This window comes from Acinonyx jubatus, chromosome B1, assembly GCF_027475565.1.
Source record: "Acinonyx jubatus isolate Ajub_Pintada_27869175 chromosome B1, VMU_Ajub_asm_v1.0, whole genome shotgun sequence".
NCBI classification, from domain to species: domain Eukaryota; kingdom Metazoa; phylum Chordata; class Mammalia; order Carnivora; family Felidae; genus Acinonyx; species Acinonyx jubatus.
Window position 1 is genome coordinate 2383661 of NC_069382.1, and position 25715 is coordinate 2409375.

The window sequence follows — 25715 nt, forward strand, 5'->3', positions numbered from 1 at the left end:
GCTGACCCCATCCTGATCAGTCAGCAACCATCACAACTGAGGCAAGACTCTCCACCAGCAAAAAGGTTGTGAGCAGCTGAAAGCTCGGCTTGTGTAGCAATTTTTAGCAATGAAGTATTTTTAAATTGAGTCGTGTACATTTGACCCTCGAACAACGCAGGTTTGAACTGCGTGGGTACACATACATGTGGATTTTTTCAGCAAATCCAGCACTGTAAATGTATTTCCTGTCCTTTAAGGTTTTCTTAATAAATTTTCTCTCGGCTTATTTATTTAGTTTGAGACACAGGGGAGGCACGGAGAAAGAAGGAGAGAGAGAATCCCAAGCAGGCTCCACGCTTAGTGCGGAGCCCGACGTGGGGCCTGATCTCACAACCATGGGACCTTGACATGAGCTGAAATTAAGAGCTGGATGGAGCTAGGGGCACCTGGGTGGCTCAGTCGGGTGAGCGTCCAACTTCGGCTCAGGTCATGATGTCACGGTTCAGGAGTTCGAGCCCCATGTCGGGCTCTGTGCTGACAGCTCAGAACCAGGAGCCTGCTTCGGGTTCTGTGTCTCCCTCTCTCTCTCTCAAATATAAATAAAAATATTAAAAAAAAAAAAGAGTTGGATGGAGCTTAACTGACTGAGCCATCCGGGTGTCCCTTAAGGACATTTTATTTTCTCTAGCTTACCTGATTGTAAGCATACAGTATATATTACACATAACATACAAAACACGTGTTCATTTATATGTTATCAGTAAGGCTTTTGGTCAGCGATAAGCTATCAGAGGTTCAGTTTTTAGGGGCTCAAAAGTTGTATGTAGATTTTTGACAGGAGGGAGGAGTCAGAGCCCCTAACTGCCATGTAGTTCAAGGGTCAACCGTACATCATTGTTTTTCCACGTAATGCTATCGTACACTTACCGGACTACAGTATAGCGTAAATATGGCTTTTACGTGCATGGGGAAAACAAAAAATACACTTGACTCACTGTATTGTAATATTTGCTTTATTGTGTTGGTCTAGAACCAAATCCACAGTTATCTCGGAGGTGTGCCTGTATCACGAATTACACTTTCAAGTCGCAGTGGTAGTTGTGCAACTGCATTCGCTGACTTTTGAAATATTTATGCTAAGTGTATTACCCATCCTTTACTCGTTGTTTTATAAATATATGTGGCAATGTGTCCTATCTAATATTTTTCTAGTAGTTTTTCTTTCATATTCTCTGCCTCTTCCAATTTTATCATTCCTTATATTTTACATCTAGGTTCTACTACGCTAATGTGTTATACATTCTTTTCCAGACAGTTTTATTCCTCTTTATTTTCAGTTTCCATTCCTTCAGAACACTCCCTCTCCCAAAAGCTTCTCAGACATACTGTATCGTACCTAAGCCGTACTTTGCGGCACACTGGCCCAGACAACTATACACCACGCTGTTCGACCTTTCGACTTCGAAGTCCTTATCTGCAGTCAAGAAGAACGCCGGAGAAAAAGTGAAGGTGTCTTTGGAATCAACAAGACCACAGCAGACCCCAGGATGTCACCTGCAGAAATTGTGCCACTCAAACTCCCTGAGGCCACAGTAACCATCTCACCTCATGAGGCTTTTGTAACCAGTAGGTCACTAGTCAAATGTAAATTGTCACTGCTTTCCATTATCGCAATTAGAGCAGACAAGTACGTTTCTTAGACCACCTGGTTGCCTTCCTAGCACCAAGCGTCTGTCACTCAAGGTAACAGAGAAGAGCTACCCCGAAGGAGGGCCGCCTTATGGAGAGTGGTACTCAATGACCAGACATTTTATAATGTCACATAGGAAGGCACAGAAAATCTCAGAGGCACTAGTGACTATCAACACAAAATCCCACACACATTCCAAGGAAGTTTCAGTCTATTGACAACCATACTGACCACACTCAGCAACAATATATGTATTTACACACACAGGGTATGCTGGCAGCTTCCATATAGGTATGACAGTAACTTAAAGAAAGCAGGTGTCAGGGGCACCTGGGTGGCTCAGTTGGTTGAGCGCCTGACTCTTCATTTCAGCTCAGGTCATGATCTCACGGTCATGAGATCGAGCCCCGCATAGGGCTCTGGGCTGAGCATGCAGCCTGCTTCAGATTCTCTCTCTTTCCCTCTGCCCCTCCCCCCTGCTCGCTCACTCTCCCTCTCTCTCTTGAATGAAAAAAAAAAAAAGAAAGAAAGCAGGTGTCCTTTCATGGATAAGAGTGAGAAAGAAACTCCTTTCGTTGGTTGATTTTCTCTGGAATTATTATTTAGATTCATTTTCTCTCTCTCTCTTTTCCCCCAAATTCTCCCGAGCATTTCTTCAAATTATCTCAAGTAAAAAGACCAGATTTTTACTATTCAAAATTTACTGGTCCTGGCTTCATTCCTGAAGTGATTTCCAGCCCATGGAGAGTCAGAGGCTTAAACTTTCCAGCTTCTATAGCTTTTGAGCGATTACAAAATTATTGAGGTCCCACAAAGAGGTCAAAAGGACAAAAGGCAGTTAACATATTTTAAAGATTACTTGGAGACCTACAGGAGCATGGTAAGTCCGTGCTTTAAGCTGCAATTCAACAATTTCTTATGTTTATTCACTAGATTTTTTTCAACGAAAAAGATTTTCAACTCAATTTTTTTAAATCATCATGCAGAAAATTTTAATCTTTAAGCGAAGGAAGAACACGTGACTGCGCACACACTCTTCTCTAAATAATTCATTGAACTTATGCTGATTGATCTTAGTCACTTCCACTTACTGACACAATGTAAAATTTCTTTTAAAGATAAAGCATGTCATATTTTTGAGTATCATTTTTGTGTGTCCTAAACTGATGGCATAAAGTTGCGATGACACCCTCAGCGCTGTAGAAAATAGTTTCTAAGTCACTCAAGGCAATATGCGACTTTCATTTATTGGCCAGATTAAAAAATAATCCCCTTCGATACTTAAAGAAGTTGCTGTGTGAAGTGTAGCCCTAAGACCGCAGGTAGGATTTAGTTTCTCTGTTGGAACATTTATAGCAAGAGGTGTTACGCCTTGCCCAACCACAGTCTATTTTTCAGGCTTAGCTAAATTAAAGAAATACCAGATGATAGATTGATTTACCCAGACAGCGAGTTTCGGAGCCACTCCAGAGTCCATTTGCTAAGCATTCTCTGACGTGAGACCCCACCAGGGTGTAGCCCGTGTTGCACGTAAATATAGCTGTGGCCCCATAAACTGTGAGCGTGCCAATCTTGTTACCGTTTGGCGGAAAGGAGAGGCTTCCACACGAGATCACTGGAAGGCAAACAAAAAGCGAACGTTACTTCAAGTCTGCGGGTGATTCTCTTGCTTAAGCATGACAAAATCCTCAGCTTTAATTTTTATCAGGGACGGGGATGTCTGGTTAGGGTCAGACAGGTCAACCATCTAGGAGGCTTAATTTTCCTCCTCTTACGCCCTTGGAATGGAAACGTGGGCGCTTAGAGCGGATTCTAAAACCGTGCGGTGGAGGGACACAGCCACGGGGGCAGACCAGTCAAGCGCGCGGGCCGCCAGCCCGCCCTTCCGTGGGCATCGGCCACGAGAGCCACGCGGCAGCCACCGGACACCTGTTGCGGAACAGGAGCGGTCGTGCCCGGGGCCGTCAGCCGCACTTAGTGACGCGTGATGAAAACAGGACGCCCGCGTCAACGGGAGGCCTGGCTCCCCATTCCCTCCATGTACTTGTGTGACTTGTTGGGACCGTGGAGTCATCAAGGCTGACTGTTCCCAGAGGCTTACGTGTGGTTTTGCACGGGTCACGACCAAGGGTCTGAAGACTCTTCTGAGGGCACCAAGGACTTGCTGAGTTACTCTGCATAAAGGGGTTAGGGCCCAGGCCGCGGGTAGCTGATCGTTACGGAGTTCTTATCCATAGCGAGCTGATCGGAGGCAGCAAATGAAGCGAAGAAGAACACAGACCCTGGCTCCAGGCTACTCAGCTTCGGTCCTCGTTTTGCCGGTTACGGGGAGGCCGGTTTCCTCCAAGACTCCGGGGTCCTCCTTAGTTCCTCTCTTACGCATTCCTAGCAACGCCTGCCCGCAGAGCCATGCGCTGGCTCTAACGAGAGGGTGCGTGCAAGTGCCAAAGCGACGCTTGGTACCGGATCAGGGCTCGGTCGGGGCCAACTGACGCGGAGCTGACCTGGGGACCTATTTCGTGGGCTGAATCCGTGTGAACGCCTCGACTGACGATTCAAGGGACGACAACGTTTACGGCTGTGCCACGTAGACCAGGGTTTTGAATGGAGCCGATCTTACTCTGAGGGGTCCCCGCTGTGGTTCCATTTCAAACAGACAGACGGACACAGGCAGCTGGCTTGTGTCCTGGGGAGGATGTCTCAGCAGGAATTCGGACAGGGGAGGTCGTGATCGGAACGTTATTGTTGTTGAGGTTCCAGCTTCTGGGATCGCTCAACTCATAGGGCTGTGTCTCATGTGCAGCGACACTGCTAACACGTGCCCGGGGCCGAATGTCAACGGATTCCCACAGAAGTTAATTTTTTTTTTTTTTTTTTTTACAATTTATCATGAACTTTCCACTAAGCCCTTCCCAAACACACTGCGAGCTTCTCCTTGAGTTAGGATATTTAAAGATCCGCATGCAGCCACTCAGGATAATTAGACCGTGTCCTGAAACGTCGGCACAGTCAGAAACACGCTAGCGGCCGTGAGGTCCCCTGGGGCCTGAACGCACCCTCGGTGGACAGCGAGCCCGCTCTATGGCCGCTGCTCCTTCACCTCCGGGGAAATGTCCCTGTGCCCATGGCGTCTGGGGCTTGTCCTCTGTCAGGCTCACCAGCCTGTAGGGAGGACTAAGGAAGCACGGCCGCGGCTTGTCCGCAGCGGGGCGAAGGGGACTCAGCCGGCAGGGGACCCACACTGCGATGGTGACAGCGACACTCACTTGGGGAAGCTGCCCTGACACGCACACGCACACACGCCACACCACACCCCCCCCACACACACCACACTCACAACACACATATACACCACGTATACACATACGCTTTGTCAAACATCCAAGTAGAGCCTCGCTTCCATGTTGTTTTCTCCTCCCAAGTATTTGTGCGGTCCACACCGCCTCCCCTCACTGTGACCAGGGATCACAAGCCATGGGTGTCTCTCCCCCCAGGGCAGCGTCCTTCCTCTTGCCTTCAGTTCTACAATTATGTGCATGTTGAAATCCTCAACTTAGAAAAAAAGTCATGTTGTGACATGGTGTTTCTAGACCTGTAAGGCCATCTCTCCTGCCAGAAATATGGATAGTGTTAGTGAGTGTGGCAAATAAATATAAGGTCAAGAGTAGGGACTTTCCGGTACGTTCTAGCTGGAAAAGTCCTCCTGAATGTGCAGATGAACATGAACACAAACAGATGACATGACATGACTGTGGATGGTTCGGGGCGGTTTATCGTGAAGACAGCATCACAGGACAGGTGACTGTTAAGTATGTGAAGCATGCTGTGTAGACCACAGTCTGGAATTGCTTTAGTAGGCCCCGAGGAAGGACGCCAAGATGCCTGGTTATAAGTCAAAGGAAGGCCTTGCTCAAAGTGAAAATATTCAAACATGACTCAGCTGCCCCTGGGGCCATGACCGCCCTGAGTTATTTAAGTTATTTTAATTTAAAAAAATGTATCAGTAGAGATAAAAATTAATCAAAAATATCCATATCAAGTCTCTTTGGGGGAAGAAAAACAACATTTTCAGTTTGGTCACAAGAGTAATAGTTCGCTTGGTCAGCTTTTCCTACCACTGATAATATGAACAACATAATGCATACCCTTGGGCATAGATGCTAGATGCTGGTCTCTAACACCCTTTTCCACCAAAAGTTTCCAGAGCTCCTTGGAGAATGGCTGATTCCTTGTTTAGTTAAGAAAAACTCAGGATGAGCATAAAATATCCTGTCTTCCTGAGAAAACAGGGACAACTTGAAAGACATCATAAGGAGAAGATGAAGAAACCAGGGGGAAGGGACTCACTCTGGCCACACTGGAATGATGAAAACTACAAATAATGATTAAAAAAACCCAGCGATCAGTGATTTCACTGGAACCCACTGATTCTGGAAAAGGCCACAGGTCCATGGTATTTGAGATAGATAAATATCAAAGTGTGGTGTGATACAACAACCCATACCACTGAATGGCTGACAATTTCCAAAATACATTTGTATGCCAAGTTGGCTGGAGAGATCTCCAGATACATGGATTTCTGGCTGTTGTTCTGGGACCAAACTTAGTATTGGGATCACCAGACTGAGGTATGTTAAAGCCAGAAAGACAGACTTTCTAGAATTTCAGAAGAATGGAGGCAAATACACAATTTATGGATGGTAGAAACCCAACTTTGCTTTCTTCCCCCCAAAGAAGTAGAAACGTCCTGCTAAGGAGTTTGGTTCAATAATCAGGCCGGCCCTGCCCCCGGTTTTTGTAAACATTCTTCTAAACACGAGTCTCCCTGTGTCAGTTCTTCTGGAATGGAGATTTGGGACTTTAGTGTAACGTGTTGTGGCATAGCAAATACCCACCTAACACTAACACCATCCTCCCCAGGCACACCAGGCAACAAGAAAGCCCAGCAAAAACTAGACTGGACGGTTGCATCCGCAGAAGCCCCGCGTGAACTCCCCACTTCCAAGAAGTTTACGTGCGCCTACTTTTAAGACTCTGATTCTGGATCGAAACTGACGGAATGTTGCCTAGAAAGTCTGAGAGAGGCAAAAGGTAGAGGCTCCCCAGTCTTTCGCCTCCACTCTCCTCGCTGAGCTTAGTGACTGAGTCTCTGAATCACACCATGGAACTTTGCAGTGGGTGCCTGTAAGGGAGACCCGCGTGGATGTGGGAAGGAGGGGATTCCCTAATTTGGACCGAGAGGAACAAGGAGGAAATTCAGTATGAATGAAGTCAAACCAGGACACTTGTGACAAAGGCAAGGGAACCGTTAATGATTACTCTAGAAAACAGGCTTCAGGCAGGGTTGTCTGGGGACCTGGTGGTGTCATGCACTCGGACTATGGAAGAGGTCCTCAAGTTCACTGACCCTCCCTAACTTACCTTCGTGCTCCTGCCTGAGCGCTTGATACATGTTTACTTACTGTTGGCTCTGTTCAAAGTTGAATTAAGATGGCTATGTCAAAGACAACAAAGCATTCTTTTGTCATTTTTCTTATTTTATTCTGGTTTCTTCTTATTAAGCTGTGTGCTTGATACATTTGACACTGGTCTGACTACTTGTTTCTGTGCATGATAATTTCCTCTGAACAACCCACTAAAGAGTATGTGTCAAATATATCTGAGTCAAATAGTGCTCTGAACAATACTAATATTGTTTTATTTTTCTATTTATTCATATTTGTTATAAAACCCACTCAAAGGCTTAATTGCTTATCTTGTACCTATGAGAATAATAATCTCCCTTTTCAAGATAGTCATTATTTGAGAACACAATATCTTCAGCATAAATAATATTTCCCAAGATCCTAATTAGAGGGTTTGAATAGTAAGTGCATGGAAGGAGTTATCTTTTGAAACATAGGCCTGGATTTGTTTTTGAGTTGATCTGAAATATCGGAGTATTCGAATATTTTAAAATGTATACAATGCAATCATTAATAAATAGAACATTTAATATTTAACCCAGCCATCATACATTTTAAGTATGTCACATAAAAATCCATATTCATCATTATAATGATGAGAAACGCCATTTGGTTACATTATTAATCCATAGGGGCAATCACTTACAGTGGGGGGGTTAAAAGGTGGCGGTCAGTGACGTCACTAATTCAGAATGGCTACCTGACCTGGGAAGTGCACTGGTCACTCACCTCGACATCTGGGTCTCTCGTCGCCTAGGCTCCACGTTCCATTGGCTTGGCACTGTGCCAGCCTCTGGCCCTCCAGGTAATAGCCAGGATTGCAGCTCAGCACGACCTGAGCTCCATACTCATTCAGTGACCCCGAAACCAGTCTCCAGGTGACGTGCTCCGGGAGCTGAGCTTCGATGCCAGGACAAATCACCGCTGGAAATGAAACATACTTATTAACATCACCATTGTTTTCGCGACAGATCAGATCACGTTTGCTTTTAATGGTAAGACCCTTGTCTCTGAACTTGATCTTGCAAAACAGAAGCCGCTGGCCTATTATTTCAGGTGCTCTTCTCTACTACCCACATAGTCACAGGAGGATGATCATGCATGGAAAATGCATTCGGCGGCCTCATTGCAGGTGCATTGGCGATTGTGCAGTGACGCTGTGATAGAAACGGATAAATCACCCACAAGAAGTTGCACGGTTCACTTGGATGGAAAATCTTCATCAGGTAAATGAGCACATGTGTAGAAGAATCTTACATATCGTTTGTCTCAATTTCCTCTGAGAATCTTGGAATAGAATTGAGACATTGACAACGAGCTTGGGCACAAACGATCAGAAAATCGTATGCCCCTATTCCCTTCCTCTCTATGAAACACACCTACATAAGATATTCTGTATGTTACTGGGCTTACAGGCACACAGCATCTATCTGCAGACTGCATTAATACTGTCAGGACGAATGTTTAATAGATCTTAAAAGAGACCATCTTTTCATGCTCTTAGGAGAAGGCCTAGAATTACAGTAACTACTGAATACAGAGCAGCAGCTACAAATGTAATAACAGTGATAATAGTGGTAATGGTGTCGCCCGCGCCATTTTCTTGGGGTGGACTTCAAGCGATCTGCAAATATGCTGAAAATGTATGCAAAATTTAATATATGTGAGTGTATATATGTGTGTGTGTGTGTGTGTGTGTACACACACACATATATATATATGTACTAAAGTAAAATAATATATGAAATGAATTTTACAAAGTTGGCACTCCATTTCTCCATATAGGAACATCCAAGGCAGTCGACCACCTTCAGAACTGAGCTGATTAATTTACTGAGCCTGGAAGGATTAGCTGGAGAAATCAGAGCTTTTTCAGAATGATATTAATAAATAATTTTACTTACTTAAAAGTAAATTAGAAATCAAATTCTATATAGGTTTATCATAGTTGAATCGGACATATCCAAATGTTACAAAAATCTCACTGAATCTTCTATCCGTAATTTACCAGTACTAAGTGCGAATAAAGTGAAAAAAAATGGATTTTTCAGTATTGTTCCAATAATATCAATGATGAATAAAATGTGAAAAGGATTTGCTAATTTGAAAGTAATCCTTAGGTCTGTTTCTCTTAAGTATTTTTAAAGGAAATGACTGTCCAAAATTTGTATGGATTCAAAATGGATAGTCAATGGATATTCAAAATGGATTAAAATCCTAAGTGCGAGTCCTAAAACCATAAAAATCCTAGAAGAAAGCAAAGGCAATAATTTCTTTGATATTGGCCACGGAAAGACTTTTCTAGTTGTGTCTCCTTTGGCAAGAGAAGTAAAAGCAACAGTAAACTATTGGGACTACACCAAAATCAAAAAGCTTCCATACAGCAAAAAAAACCAACAACAAAGCAAAAAGGTAATATACTGAATGGGAGAAGATATTTGTAAATGATATATACATTAAGGTGTTAATACCCAAAATATATAAAGAACTTATACAACTCAACCCCAAGAAAACAAATAACCCAATTAAAAAATGGCAGATGACCTGAATAGTCACTTTTCCAAAGAAAATTACAGATGGCCAATAGACACATGAAAAGATGCTCAACATCATTAACCATTGGGGGAATGCAAATGAGAACCCTGTGAGAATGGCTAAATTAAAACACACACACACACACACACACACACACACACACACACACACAAGAAACAAGTGTTGGCGAGGGTGTGGAGAAAAATAAATACTCATCACTGTTGGTGGGAATGCAAACGGGTACAACTACTCTGGAAAACATTAGGGAGATTCCTCAAAAAATTAAAAATAGAATTACCATATTATCCAAGAATTACACTAATGGGAATTTACCCAAAGAAAATGGAAACAATAATTTGAAAAGATACATGCACCCCTATGTTTATTGCAGCCTTACTTACAACAGCCAATAATATGGAAGCAGCCCAAGTGTCCGATGACAGACGAATGGATCAAGATGTGGTGCACACACACACACACACACACACACACACACAGAGGAATGTTACTCAACCATAAAAAAGAATGAAATCTTGCCTTTTGCAACAACATGGGTGGACTTAGAATAATGCTAAGTGAAATAGGTTCATCAGAGAAGAACAAATATCATATGACTTCACTCTTATGTGGAATTTAAGAAACAAAACAAATGAACAAAGGAAAAAGAGACAAACAGACTCTTAAATATGGAGAACAAACTGGTGGTCACCAGAGGGAGGTGGGGGGGGGATGGGGAAACAGGAGAAGGGGATTAAGAGTACATTTATCCTGATGAGCATTGAGTAATATATAGAATTGTTGAATTACTGTATTGTACGCCTGAAACTAATAGAATACTCACTGTATGTTAATTATAATCGAACAAAAAGTAAAACTTATATGGATATTTAAGTGTTTTGCCTGAATAATACAAGCAAATTCTTCTCTAACTGGAATACCTTTAGAATTCCAGGCAGGGTGGCTATTTCTGAAAAGTCTTTAATGCCTTTAACCTTGTAAATCCATAGCTCCATTTCAATTCCACTCCCATGTCAACTAAAGTTCATTTCATCATTTCACCAAAAATTGTACTCCTACAATGAGCTGAATTGTTTTCAATGACCTGAACTAACTTTTACAAACTCTACTTGTGTCAGGAAGGATTCACTGTTGGCATTTACAGTGGAAACGGTTGTTTACTTTGAGCTCATATCATCTAGAGTGGTGATTTCCAAATTCTGTATGATTACCTCCTTCTTTGTGAAAATGCTCTTTGGTTTGCCTTAGAATTATCTGATTCTGTTAAACAAGAAAAAAAAAAAAAAACTCATCACTTGAATCTCTTTCTCCCTGGTAGGCTAACAGCTCTTTTACTGTAAGCACTATGTCTTTTCACATTTTTTTAAAAATTTTTTTAACGTTTTTATTTATTTTTGAGACAGAGAGAGCCAGAGCATGAATGGGGGAGGGGCAGAGAGAGAGGGAGACACAGAATCGGAAGCAGGCTCCAGGCTCTGAGCCATCAGCCCAGAGCCTGACGCGGGGCTCGAACTCACGGACCGCGAGTTCGTGACCTGAGCTGAAGTCGGACGCTCAACCGACTGAGCCACCCAGGCGCCCCTCTTTTCACATTTTTTATTGAGTATGTTTGCCCTAAAACAGGTGCTGATGACATATATTTATAAATCTGAGTGAGTGAACATGTGTGTGTGAGTGTGTGTTCACACTTTGAAAACTAATGTGCCAAGAAAGTATTGTGGCAGCAAAAAAAAAAAAAAAAAAAAAAAAAAAAAAAAAACGCCAAAAAACAAAAAGCAAAAAACAAACCTGCAAAGGAATGGAAGTGATGAGACCATACGGGTGGAACCTGAGTAAAGGGAAAAGTAAGACTGGAATAAATATTTAATGTGAAAGTTCTCCAAAGGGAGAGGGGCAAGAGCAGAGGTCCTCAGAAGCCATGGCAATTGGGGTTCTATTTAATACCTTCAAAGATGCCCAGAGGGATAACCTATAGCAAATGTCTAAGCATGAACAAGTGAGGCCATGGTCTGGGTGATGACATCCCAAGGAATGTCAACCAAGATGGTGCCAGAAAATGGTTTCCTCCAGATGGTGGAGAACAGGGGGCCACTTGGTTAGTTGTATCCAAGTGGGTGTCCACATTCATATGCAAACAACATGAGAAACCCAGAAACCAATGAGCCCTAAGGAATTAGTGCCGATGAAAGTGTCACAGAAGGCAGTGCCCCTGGCTGCCTTGGCCTGGCGGCAGGGGAAACCCCAATCTTGTGCCCGAATTCTGGGCCTTGTGGGAGGAAAAGGGACTTGAATAGACACAGGACCCTTTGTGGGCCCCAAATACCACCTCATTCTCCCCTTGGCGTTTCTGTAAGGTGAGCAGCCCCGGTCACACAGGTCAGAGACCTGACAAGGGTTTTCCTGGCTTGTTCTTCCTTCCCTCTCCCCGCCGTCCCCCATGGGCAGGGAGAGATCTGCTGGTCCTCCCCATGCCACCCCCTTCTCCTGAAGAGCCTCATCCCACCCCCTTCTCCGGCTCACCCTCACCCTCTGCTCACACACACACACACACACACACACACACACACACATTTTTCTGTCTTGCAAACATTTCAGTGACAACATAAAATATTTTGCATTTTACTTGAGAATTTATATTGAGAATCTGATTCTACCGTGAGTGATTCTGATTTGTTACCGACTCCTTTGGCCAGCGGCAAAGCAGAAAGACCAACCGTTGTTTTGTATAAGATATTCAGACAATGATAGTATTTCCACCATAAAGAAAGCCCTTTAGACTTCCCCGTCCCCACAATAAATTACAGACACATATCATACATTTTCTGGGGTGTTCCCATCAGCCCCTCCATGCAGGGATGCAACTCTCTTTTCTCTTTTAACAACAGATCCCCCCATTATACCCAACAACGGGAGTGCTTCTTATCACCAAGTTCAAGCACATTTAATTAGATTTGTGAAATCACCATTGGATGCCATCGCAGGAGAATGATTTAATCAGCCTCGTAAATGTTCTTCGCGCTCACAACTTGGGTGAGCTTTCAGCATGACATTAATCCGCTGTCCTCACTGGTCGGGGGGCCCAGAAGCCAGCTCAGTTCTGGTGCATTAGAAGCTGAGGAACAAGCCTGCTCGGGCTTAGGTAAATAAGGAATGTAAGGTCTTTGAGCAAAGGCATCCTACAGAGATTTCAATGCAGTCCACACCCTCCCATTTCAACACTGCTCTGGGAGGAAGCCCCACCACAAAGACTGGATTGAAAGCATGAGATTCTTAAGGAAATACATTGTTTCTGGATTTTTGTTTTCAGCTCAGATGTTAACCAAATCCTGAGTGTGTGAGCTGTTTAGAATAAGAGTAGCGAATTAGTAAAGAGATCAAATCACAGAGTTTTAAAAGCAACCTTTTAGCAGGTAACTTATAGGCTCACTGAGAGTGATCAGACTTTCGCTACCAGACAAAAAAAAAATGTCCCAACACTTCAAAGCCCCTAACCGCCACCCCCCTCCCCAAGATTCCTGACTGAATCTAAACCCTCTGAACATTCTCATGTTCTTTCTAGTCCTGGAATTGCCAGATTTCTTCTCATTCAATTATGAAGTTTACAAAAGCCCCTTCTTGAGATCAGACATTTTTCTGCCCCAGGCTTCTTGTTATTTTGCTGCTATGTTAGTTTTAATAAGTAGATCTTAGTGGAGTCAGACCCTAGAGCATTTACCTAACTAACTGTAACTAAGTAAAAAAAAAAAAAAAAAAAAAAGAATATTCCAGCCCTTTCCCTAGCTTAAAGGTAAACACCTTCCATGGAATCTGATTTCAATAAGAAAAAAGACCAATACTGAATTAACTTCATCTGCTTAGTGATACTGGTAAATACTGTTCAGATTTTTTTTATAATTCTATAATCGAAGTTCCCTACTAAAGCCATTTTTTTTCAATTACATAAAATGGTTTATTTTTTAATTATACTAAACCAACCCCTGAACGGGATGAAAACAGTACTGATAATCAAGGAGTAGATTTATAGTAAAATAATCTTAGTATTTCACTCCTTATCCACTGGGCTCACAACAAAGGAATCCACAGTATTTACATCACCAATGCCTGTCTTTTAAAAACTTGGCTTTTCAGTTCCCTCTAAACATCCCTAGAAGTTTCCTGTTGTGGCCATGTGTCTTCTTTTTATCTGTGTGTTTTTTCAGTCCCGTAAGTTGCACACGTAAGGTCACGGTTTCAGTATGCACCGATAACCAACACTGAACCAGCTCTTATAATTAGGAAAATCTTTAGAGTTTTTGCAGAAAGAGAATTGTTTGATTAAAAATAGTTGATGCATTTGTTTAAATGTTCTTTCCCGTTTCCCCTAGTGAGACTTTCCTCCTTCCGTTGTTTTAAGTAAGAGTCTAACAATGTCTCCGGGGTAATTTGTAGGTTATGATGAATGTGACCCTAAATTCTGACATTGTTGTAAATACAACATAGTCAGTGCCGTGAGAGCAGGGCCAGGGCCCTGCCCAAGGACTTGTGGACGCTTTCACGGAGACAAACCACACAAACTAGGGACTGGCATTGAAGCCGGTGGCCATCCGGCTGAGGTACACCTGATATGAAATGCTATACAAGCGGATGACACCTGCTTTGGTCAGATCCTCAATCTCTAATACTTGGGACACAGGTTTGCAGACATCTAAAGGGACAAGATAAAAGAAGGGTGGGGAGCCGTGGATGCTTCCAGAAAGTTGGTGGTTTGGTGCTGTAGAGGGGGTGCGGGAGGCACCATGAAAGCTGGCGCATGAGAAGACACGATTTCGACCCAGTGCTGAGTGAATAGGGAGCTGTTTCCTCTGACGGTGTGGCACTACAATGACACGAGGACATTAATATGCAACAAATACGTTCTGCTTACACACACTCTCTCTGCTAAGGCTCCACACACACAGGACCATGTGGAGCATCATGACCGTGTGTAAGATGGGGCCAAGCTAGGAACCTCGGAACTCGCGAACTTCCCTTCTAGCGATGCGTACAATGTTCCTAAGTTCTTATAATTTAGTGCATGAGGTCATACATGGAGCCGAGTCATTTTTTTCTTCAAAACACTTCAGTAGGAGTGACAGATGTGTGGAAACATTCTTTTTGGATGGTACATGATTGTAACATTTCAAGTAACCAGCATCACGCCATTCTGTGGGGACACTGATGTCAAGAACTCATAGAAATGTGCGTTAATTTTCCCGTCTCTCCATAACTTTGGGTTTAGAATAGTTAAGTGAAAATATACTTATATTATACTTATATTTATACTTAGTAAATGCATACTTATATTTACTGTGTGTGTATATATATATACTTTAATATTATATATATATGTATATTTAGTAAGATGAATAGACTTAATCATTCAATGTAACAGAAAAGAATAATCATTAGTTTCGACATCAATATATGTACAGAATATGCAGAATGATCACTAACCCTAAAGTGTTGTGTGTTTGGGGCGCCTGGGCAGCTCAGTCGGTTAAGCGTCCGACTTCGGCTCAGGTCATGATCTCACAGTAGGTGGGTTCGAACCCCGCATCGGGCTCTGTGCCGACAGCTCGGAGCCTGGAGCCTGCTTCGGATTCTGTGTCTCCCTCTCCCTCTGCCCCTCCCCCAACCATGCTCTGTGTGTCTCTTTCTCAAAAATAAATAAACTTTGAAAAAATAAAAACTAAAATAAAGTGTTGTCTATTTAATGCATTAGTTACTTGAAACTATCTATATATATCTATATCTATATCTATATCTATATCTGTATCTGTATCTGTATCTGTATCTGTATCTCTATCTCTATCTCTATAAAACCATGCACAATTTCAAGTTTGCAGGACTATTTTACATTTCAGGAAGTGTGTGCTCCGTGCTTGACCCAGGTGTGGAAGCATTCTGGAGCACAGCTACACACACCAGAGGCAGACCCCTGGCCAGCTGACAGCAGCACGGCTCGCCTGGCACACGTCTCAGCCTGCTGGGCTGGGCAAAGGCTCAGCCATCCAGACTAAAAGGGAGAAAACCTCTCATGTTCATGAGTCACTCTGCTTACATGGCAGCAAATTAAAAAAAAGCAACTGCAAAAAAGCAGTTTCCTCACATCTCGTCTGACGGGGGCCCTGATGTCCATTCCACAGGCACTTACAAAGAGATGGCCGTCAGCCCAACGGACAAATGCACCTGCTGTTGCAGGGTTTATGCTTCTCAAAGATAAAACAATAATAACTAACATATTCCATTACTCAGGGGCCGCGAATGACCTACAAGAAACAAGACCCAGATTTACCATGGGGCATTTCAGGGCACATTTTCTTTCTTATGTTTATCAAGGCGCCAAGGGGAACCTGTTCACAAGTCCAATTAAAACGCAAAAAGCTAGACTAAGCCATGTTCAGTCTTTGCAAAAGAAAATCACAGAGTGGAGCACAGCTGGCCCTAAAGCAGGGGTCTGAATCTAATCTGAAACAATATCTAAACTCCAACAGAGCACCACGATCCCAAAAGGATGGTTTCAATAACCACAGCGAGTTTGCACAACCTTAATATACAGCCTTCAAACCCCTCCCCCAGCAGAATCTACAGTAGCTGAGGTTTGGCGCTAACGGTCGGCCATGACAGAGGCTTCCAGGGCTGGCGAGGACTCCTCACCTTGCACACGACTGCACAAACCCATCCCGCAAAGTGACGCACCCCGACGTCGAGGAGCAGGAACCCAGCTGGCATCTAGTGGCTGTTTGAAACTTCGTGTAGGCTCACACAGCACATGACCCGCCAGGTCTGCTCCCCGGGTCTGCGCTGGGCACGGGACGAATCAGGGCGGGCTGGGCACGGGCTGGGGAGCGCTGGGGGACACTGCGTACGTCTCCGGCACAGGCTGCCAGCTGAGGCTCTGAACTGACCTTTCGGCCTGGGCTATTTTCCAAGTCTTGTAACAAACAGACTTCCTTGGAAGCTGGAAATAGATTTGTGCCTCCTACAAAACTCCTTTTTTCCCTTTAGCTTTAATACGCATTAAATATGTACTTAATTTAATATGCATTAAAAAAGACATATGCATATGATGATTATGTATTTAGATCAAGCGGGAACTGGATTCTTCTTCATCGGCTTTGCTAACATCTTCACTGAAATCCCTTGTAAATGCATCCTGTGGGGCAAGATGGGCCCATTCACACTAGCTGCAAGGCGGAGTCCAGCCTCCAGCAGGGAGGGGCCGGCGGCAGACAGATGGCTTCAGTCCCGACTCTGCCGTGGACCGACCATGCAACCTTGGGGGGTTTTCCACTTTTGGGGGCTCCAGTCCCCATCTGCATGATGCGGATAGTGATAGTGCTGCAGAGGTCCATTAAAGGGCTCAGACTGCAGGCATGTAAATGCTCATGACAGGGCCTGGCACGTAGTGGGAAGTCACAGAGGCCTGATGTACATACAGCTGGTGTCATGAAACAGGGCTCTGCAATATGACGTACGATCAAACGATGTTTGTCAAGGAGCCAAGGGTAACGTATCGTGTGTATTCTACTCTGAAGATGGGGGTGATCAGTAAAGACAACAGAAGCAATTCCGAGACCATATCCTAAGGGACTAAGTGGATAAGTGTATATGCTCCAAAACATTTTATATACGGTATTCTTATATTTATAAACACACACATACGCATTACATATATAAATGCATATGTATATTTAACATATATATAAATACACAATCATGTATATTATACACATGTATTTATATGTGTCTATAATATATATGGAAATAAACACATACGTATTTGTATATGTGTGCACACATGTATATATGTACTATCATACACATATGTGCATATACGTATTATATACAGACGAATGCATACACGTACCTGTATGTTGTACAGACATGGCCTACAGGTGACTTATATGTACATAACTTGTATATAATCTTAGTTTTTCTATGAGTGGGCTACTTGCAGGTCACATAAAGCTATTTGGTACAATACGACTTTATCCTGTTCTCCCTCTCCTGGAACATACAGGTGTTACGTTGAACCACGTAAAGTGCTCATGGCACCTCGCACACATAGTAGGTCTCTGATAGATTGTTCATGACAAACTTACTTCACTGACTAATGCCTTTAATCGAAAAAGCAAACCTCTATATTGGGATTGGGACCTGGAATTCGTTTTTCATTAGATGGTCATCTTAACGGCTTTGATTGCTCCCATATGCAAAGTGCATCATGCTTATCTGTCCATCATTTGGTCAAATTATGAAACCCATACGTTAATACCCAGAGCCTCCCTTGTTCTCTTCTGCCATTGGCATGAATCAGATCTTCAGCGACCCAAATCCAGTGTCAGCAAATAAGTTAAAATGGAGAGAAAGGAGCCTCAGGCACCTGCTGCAGGGACATGCGGGACTGCGCGCAGCAGGCAAACTGAAGTGGTTACTTATCGCAGCCTGCACGTCCGTAAAGCTAACGGCCGGACGAACTGATTTTATTTACCATCTACACGTACTCTTTATCAAAGGCGAAGTGTTTCTCACCTCCTTGGAATCAGGGCTCCGGTCTACACATTACTGCAGTCAGTAAGGAAACCGAATGGTGTCACGGCTACAATGTACACAGAGGAGTCAGTCTCGGGGAGCTCAACAGTAACCAAACTTTCCGACTCGCGGGTAAAGCTTCGTGCTTACTCTCTGCAGTTTCTGAATTTAAATGAGGTGGAGAAAACACCATCCCTCCCCCTCCAAAAATGAAATAGGTTTTCCAAGTCCCTGAATACCAAGGAACTTAAGTGAAATGTCCATTTCTCCCTTTTGTAAAATCTAATGGACAATAGTGAGGCAAGAAATACTTGAAAGTTAGAAATAACACTTAAAAAATTCAGCGCTAATTTTCCATTTTAGTATAAAAGTTGTATGTATTGTCTGTGTTACTGAAGCAGTCAGTATCAAAAGCTTTAAAATGCAAATTGCCTTTTTTTCCATTTAACAACCATTTCACTGAGCATACTATAACTTCTTTCTACTGGAATCCTCATTTGTATGTAGGAAATAATTTTGTGATTTAATTTTTTATTGTAGCTGGAAAGCAATCGTCCGTCTAGAATATGCACTTCTGAAGCAGAAAAATTCAAATGCATGTATAAATTAGACCACCTTATGTGTGTTGTATTATGTTTCACATCGGCACAGACTAGTTCTCTTAAAGTGATGTAATATTTGCCTTTGAACAGCCAAAGGCCCCTCATTCCCGACTTTTCTAGAAAGTTTTAGACATAAATTCAGACCACGTCCTTGAAATCATTTGGTTCCACTACAGACAAAAGGCGGCTCCCTGACGCGCTGTCAGCGATTTAACGCTTCCCAGGATGAATTATGTGCTGGGTTACAACGGCACCCGCTTCCCGTCTCTGTGCTCAGTTCTCTAACACACAAGGCTTCTGAGACATGAGATTCCTAGGGGCAGAATGGGACGGAAGCAGGGAGCAGGGACTCTCTCCCTAGGTTTTCCGGAAACAAACCCCCATTGGCTCCTCTCTACATCTGTGACGCCAGCCAGTGGACCCCACCAATCCCTCTGAGGTTCTTGTCCGTCTGGGGGGATAACAACTGAATACGTCCTGAGAGGTGAGTGAGGCAATGTGCGTAAAGCTCACGGACTCCAGCCTGGAGGGCAGTCGAAGGTCCAGGACTGGTCCTGAAGGTGCTGTTAATCGACGTGGCATGAACATCTACACATGCACACACTGAACGTGAGCTGGTCGGGTTCCAAGTCAGACTCGCTGTAATATCTGAGTTCGGTCTACGGGCTGTAAGAGGAGCCTCAGGGCCACACAGGGGGCCCTGCCTCGGCCGGTGCTCCGTACGCAGAGCTTGGGGACTTGGTGGGACAAACGTGGCACAGGCGGAAGGGATTTGAGGAAGGCACAGGGAGGTCCGTCTGAGTCCCCACCTACTGGCTGTGGGGAGACGGGAGTGTTCTCAGCCCCCAGGCCCGGCCTGGCTCCTATGGTTTCTCTGCTGTTACCCCACTCTCCGGGCATTTCTCTGAGCTGATGGGGGCGCTCAAATCACCACTCCTCACGCTCATTCCCATTCGTCAGGAAACCAGTCTGACACTCAGCCTGTCTAGAACAGGCACAGAGCCTTGAGTCCAGACTGGACCACGGCACGGGACTTCCCCAGGCAGATCCCGGCAGCATCACACCATTGTGCTGTCATGAGGCCCAAAGCATGTCTGCCAAACCAGTGTCACCATATAGCTGGCCCTGGGGCAGCAGGGGCCTCCACCAGGGCGGTTTCAGTGCCATGGAGTACTCCCCCAGATGTTTTCGTAATGCCCAGTCACGTTCATTTGGTTGCAAACTGCAGATTTGGGCTATCTCCGCTATTTGCCTTTTATTAAATCAGGAAGGTAAGGAAAGCACTGCCTTCTCCACAGGATTGTTGTTGTGACCGAATGACGCAGCACGGACACGCCTGACGCAATCCAATGTCTACAGCTGCCGTTCAAAAGCACGGTCCCCATTATTACCATTGTGTCCCCAGATCATACGCTCCTCCCAGCAGAGTGCCACCTCTTCTATAAAAACCGATCCCAGGCTGAGCATCCATATGATCTCATCTACATCTTTTTTTAAACCTTTATTCATTTTTGAGAGACAGAGAGACACAGAGCGTGAGCGGGGGAGGGGCAGAGAGAGAGGGAGACACAGAATCCGAAGCGGGCTCCGGGCTCCGAGCTGTCGGCACAGAGCTGGACGTGGGGCTAGAACCCGCGAACCTTGAGACCATGACCTGAGCTGCAGTCCAACTCTTAACCAACGGAGCCACCTTGGCGCCCCTAACCTCATCTACATCTAATCACTCCCTGCTATGATTATGTCAGGCTGTGTGTCTGGGGTCCGTGCATTGGTGCAGACTCCAACAAGGGCAAAGGTTTGTCTCACGGACCTGCCTACGCCAGCAGTCGTAAGCCAGGTGTCCTCACAGACCACACATCACAGAGTGCTGGGCGGACGAGCCAGGGTGTGTGCAGCACCTCCCGGTGTGACGACTTTCTTTGGCCCCTCGTGCCCACTGCGGGTCTCACATGCTTCCTCCACGGGGTCTGAGGCATTTTATCCGCTTCTCTCTTTGTGAAATGTGCTGCTTCTTTCTTTCTCTACTCCCCAACTAAGGACTTAAAAAGCTAGGTCATGCCTCTTTTCCTCTGAATTCTGACATAGTTGGCTCTCTGTGTTGGAGTCTTATGATGCCAACCCATTTACTGGCAAATATAGAGCACTGGCATCGGCATTCTGTAGTCCAAGGTGTAAAGAGGTGCTAAAAACCTGGGTATGCATAATTGCTTACGCCAATGAGGGGTGGCCTTGACACTTAAATATGGCCCGTACGCCATCAAAGCTAGTTTTCATTTATGCACAGGGCATTCCGTCCAGCCCATGTTCAGGACGAAGCAACTCAACATTACAGTGACACACTAAAGGTTCTTGCTCATTGCATCGACCTGTGGAGTAACAGGCACATATGTGAGGCAGCCTCTACGTTCAATCCAAAGGAAACACCTCATCAGTTAAAACAAAATGTCAAAGAAAATGCCACTGAGACTGTCTGACTGTGATCCCCAATAGGCTGGATTATCTTTAAGGAAAATGATGGCTTCAAAGCTTTCCACACAGCTTTATAGATCATGGAAGTATCTGTCCATTGGGTCATTTTTGGTAAAATCAATTATGTCCCTAGAAATACAACTGAAAACAAGATCAATCTTAGAGGAAACTGCAAAACATTCTTTCAGTTAAGCTTCTAAATTGTTGCATTCATATTAAATACATTTTGAAAAATGTCTCATTTTATATTGTTTTAACCCAATAAAACAAAAGGGGGAAGTCAGTGTGACATTGGCAAAAGAATGGACACACAGGTAGGTGGAGGAGAGTAGGAAATGCAGAAATTGAGACCCATGAGCACAGTGAACCGATCTTTGGCAAAGGAGCAGAAGGCAATACAAATGGAGCAAAGACGGTCTTTCAGCAAATGGCACCAGGCCACGCAGACATGCGCGTGCCAGGACTTCACACCCATCACAAGCATGACTTTGAAATGGATCAAAGACCCAAATGGAAAGTATAAACCTCTAGAAGAAACATAGGAGAAAAAGTAGGGGACCCTTGATTGGGGGGATAACTATTTAAGTCCAACACCAGAGGCATGTTCCATGAAAGAAAGAACCAGTAAGTTGTACTCCATCAAAACTGAAAACTTCTGCTCCGTAAAAGACACCATGAAGAGAATGAGAAGAGAAGACGTAGTGTAGGAGGAAATACTTAGGAAGGACATCTCTGATAAAGGACTGTTAGCCAAAATATACAAAGAACTCCTAAGACTCAACAAGAAACATTTTTTTTTTAAAAAAAGAAGGGCAAAAGCTCGAAACATAAACCTCACCAAAGAAGGTAGACTAATGGCAAAGAAATATATGAAAACATGTCCCACATCATATGTCACCAGGGAAATGCAAATTAAAACAACAAGGAGGTGGGGTGCCTGGATGGCTCCAGCAATTAAGCATCCGATTTCGGCTCAGGTCATGATCTTGTGGTCTGTGGGTTTGAACCCTACATTGGGTTCTGTGCTGTCATAACAGCTCAGAGCCTAGAGCCTGCTTCAGGTTCTGTGTCTTTCTCTCTCTCTCTGCCCCTCTCCCCCTTCTCAAAAAATAAACATTTAAAAAATTAAAGAACAAAACAAAACACATGTTGTTAGAAAGGCTAAAATCCAGAACACTGACAACAGCAAATGTTGGTGACAATGTGGAGCCACAGGAACTCTCACTCACTGCTGGTGGGAATGCAAAGTGGTGCAGCCCCTTTGGAGAATGGCTTGACAGTCTCTTAGAAAACTAAACATACTCTTCCCCTATGATCAAGCACTCATACTTCTTAGTATTTATTCAAAGGAGTTGAAACTTACGTCCACACAACACCTGCACTTGAATGCTTACAGCAGCTTTATTCATAACAGCCAACACTTGGAGGTAACCAAGGCGCCCTACAGTACATGTGGGAGGATAAATGAACTCTGGTCCATCCAGGAAAGGAAGGGCCAGTATTATTTAGCACTAAAAATAAAGGGGCCATCAAGCCATGAAAAGACACAGAGGAACCCGAAATACATGTCAGTAAGTGAAAAAAAAACCTGATATCTGAAAAGGATACATAATGAAAAAGTTCATCTCTATGACCTTCTGGAAAAGGCAAACTGTGGAGACGGGGAAAAAGATCGGTGGTTGCCAACAGTGGAGGGGCGGGGGAATGGGGGTGGAAAACAGGCAGAGCACAGAAGATTTTCAGAGCGGCGAAAATGGTCTGTATGGTACCATAATGGTTCGCATTTGCGTTTATCCATTTTTCCAAACCCACAGAACATACGATGCCAAGAGTGAACCTTAGCCCAAGCTATGAACTTTGGGTGACAATGATGTATCGAAATGGGTTCACCAATTGTAACAAATGAGCCTCTCCATTTGTTGGTGAGGAATGTAGATAATCGGGGAAGGATTTATGGGAATCTCTGTACTCTGCTCGATTTTGTTATAAACCTGAAGTTCTTCTAAAAAACGGCCTATTAAAAAAGGATGTGAGAATAAAAATTACATTTACATAATTTACATAGTTGCCTTATCATGCATCATGTCTTTCTCAGACACTCAACAAATTTTAAATGGCTTTGCCTTTAAAACCTAGCATACACTTGGCATTTCAAGCACAGCACCCAGAGAACTTACGAAGCAAAACAAAACACCAATGCCTGTTCTCCATCCAAGACTAGTTAACTCAAAATCCCTGAGAGCCAGACCTAGACATCAGCAGTTTTTAAAGCTCCCTACACGATTGTCATGTGTACCCAGAGTACAGAACCATTGGCATAATGAAAAGCACGTAGGACGTAACTGGAGAGGAGCGACTTAAACTCTAACTCTGCAAACCAGTAGCTTTTATTCCATTGGTAAGGCCGTGTGTGCCCTCCCTTTTCAGAGCTGTCAGGGGATTGAGAGATAAGCTGTTTGAAACATTTGGCACATAGTAGATACTTTACATTGTCAAGCGTTATTAATGACAACCTCTAAGCTATGTGCAAAGTAAGCAGGGTGTTAAACGCCCAGGAAATTGTTATCATCGGTAACCCTAAACATCTAGTGTTACTGCCATCTACGGGGTTAAGCTCATTTGAGGAAATAATTTTATTTGGGATTGAACGTAAAAAACTACCGATGTATCTTATTTTTCTAGCTTCCTGTACTATTTCTTATTTACAATAAAACAGTACTTTATGAAATAAAAACTAAGAAATATTACTATTGTCTCATTGACTGTCAGGAAAAGCAATAATTATTTGAAAGGTAAAAATAAATAAATGAAAATGATCACAAGGAGTTTAAGAAGTATGGAGGAAAGTCAACTATGTTCTGTAAACATTTATGCATTTGTAGCTAAGAGTTTAAATAATTTTAACATGACCAAAAATACTGTACTGTGCACAAAAAGAGATCAATAGACTAATTTTATAGCTGAAGATCATGTGAAAACGTTTTTCAAATATCTTCAGAGCAAAAATATTGTATGTGTAGAAATATTATATAACTTTCCATTTTCAGAAATTAGGTAGTTAGATTTTTTCCGATTTGAGGCTAGTTTTAATATAGCTGCAATGAAAGTTTTGGTGTAAATTGTGTGTGTGTGTGTGTGTGTGTGCATGAACTTTGGCTCTGTTTATGGAGTTAATTACTATTTTTTAAGACTACAGCTCTAGAATGGGCCCAAACTTTTGACCCTCTTAAGAATATTATTATATACCATAAGTCGCTTTCCAGAAAACTTACTGCACTTTGCAAATCAGTGACTCATTTATTGAGCACCGACATATTACGTAGAGTGGGTGATCCACAAAGAAGCTGGGCACTGCCTTTAACGTGAAGGGATTGACAAAGAGGTGGGGGGTGAATCGGAAACTCACGCTGACTTCTGCCTTCGTGTTTTGTGCAGAGACCCACTGCTAGACGGCGCGTCTCTACACCCTCTCGAATTCACCTACCCACGTGGAAAGAGACAGCCTAGTAAAGGTTTGCTGTAAACATCAGAGGGTCTAGATCCTGATGGAACCAACGTGATTCTCTGCAAGCAACTTTTCAGAATCAGAGCTGACTTTACATACATGGTTGGGATATTTTACGCGGAATAAATTGGTTTTAATCTTAGCACAGTGCCGGAGACCAAGCCCTCACGTGCTGTGGAGAGGGTCTCTGCACACTTGGGAATCTGGAGTTCTCCTAATGGTGAATCTTGCTCCTAATTAAATCTGCCAAGACATGTGAAGGCACTTAACACTCACGTGTACATGCAGGAGGCTTCCCCGTGTTATTCCACAGTCCATCTTCCCGACATTCGGCCGCTGCTTGTTGGCCTGCTTCCAGCTTAAAGCCCTCATTACATTCATAGATCACTTTACTATCCAGCGTGAACTCGTTGCCCGTAAAGGAACCATTTCCCGGGGACTCGGGGATTCCACAGGACACAGCTGGAAAGAAATGGCACAAATGGGGAGTTATTCTTACAAGACTTTGTGATACTTTCTCTGTTTCTATTTTTATCTCTAGCACATATACAAATGGTAAGATATTTATATTTCTTTTCGTTACGTTTATTTATTTTTGAGAGACAGAGACAGAGCATGAGCAGAGGAGGGGTAGAGAGGGAGGGAGACACAGAATCCAAAGCAGGATCCAGGATCCAGGCTCTGTCAGCACAGAGCACAACGTGGGGCTCCAACTCACAAACTGCGAGATCATGACCTGAGCGGAAGTCGGACGCTCAACCGACTGAGCCACCCAGGTGCCCCTGAACTCTGTCATACAGTTTAAACACACTGAGATGTTTTCATCAATGGCCGGGCTCAGGATTGCGCAGTATCATGCTTTTTACATCATTTAATATTGGAAAGAAAGGATAAAA

At 43.7% G+C, this 25715-nt stretch overlaps 1 protein-coding gene across 3 annotated transcripts in view; it reads right to left on the reverse strand.

Moving 5' to 3' along the window:
• CSMD1 (CUB and Sushi multiple domains 1) overlaps nucleotides 1-25715 on the reverse strand; it is a 1996605-nt gene that overhangs the window by 74345 nt on the left and 1896545 nt on the right. For all 3 annotated transcript variants that reach the window (XM_027049973.2, XM_027049974.2, XM_053217751.1), the window contains 3 exons: nucleotides 25096-25281; nucleotides 7867-8061; nucleotides 3114-3287 (listed from right to left, as the gene is read on the reverse strand). In XM_027049973.2, coding sequence (XP_026905774.1) covers nucleotides 3114-3287; nucleotides 7867-8061; nucleotides 25096-25281 — 555 coding nt within the window. The remainder of the gene's footprint in view (nucleotides 1-3113; nucleotides 3288-7866; nucleotides 8062-25095; nucleotides 25282-25715) is intronic.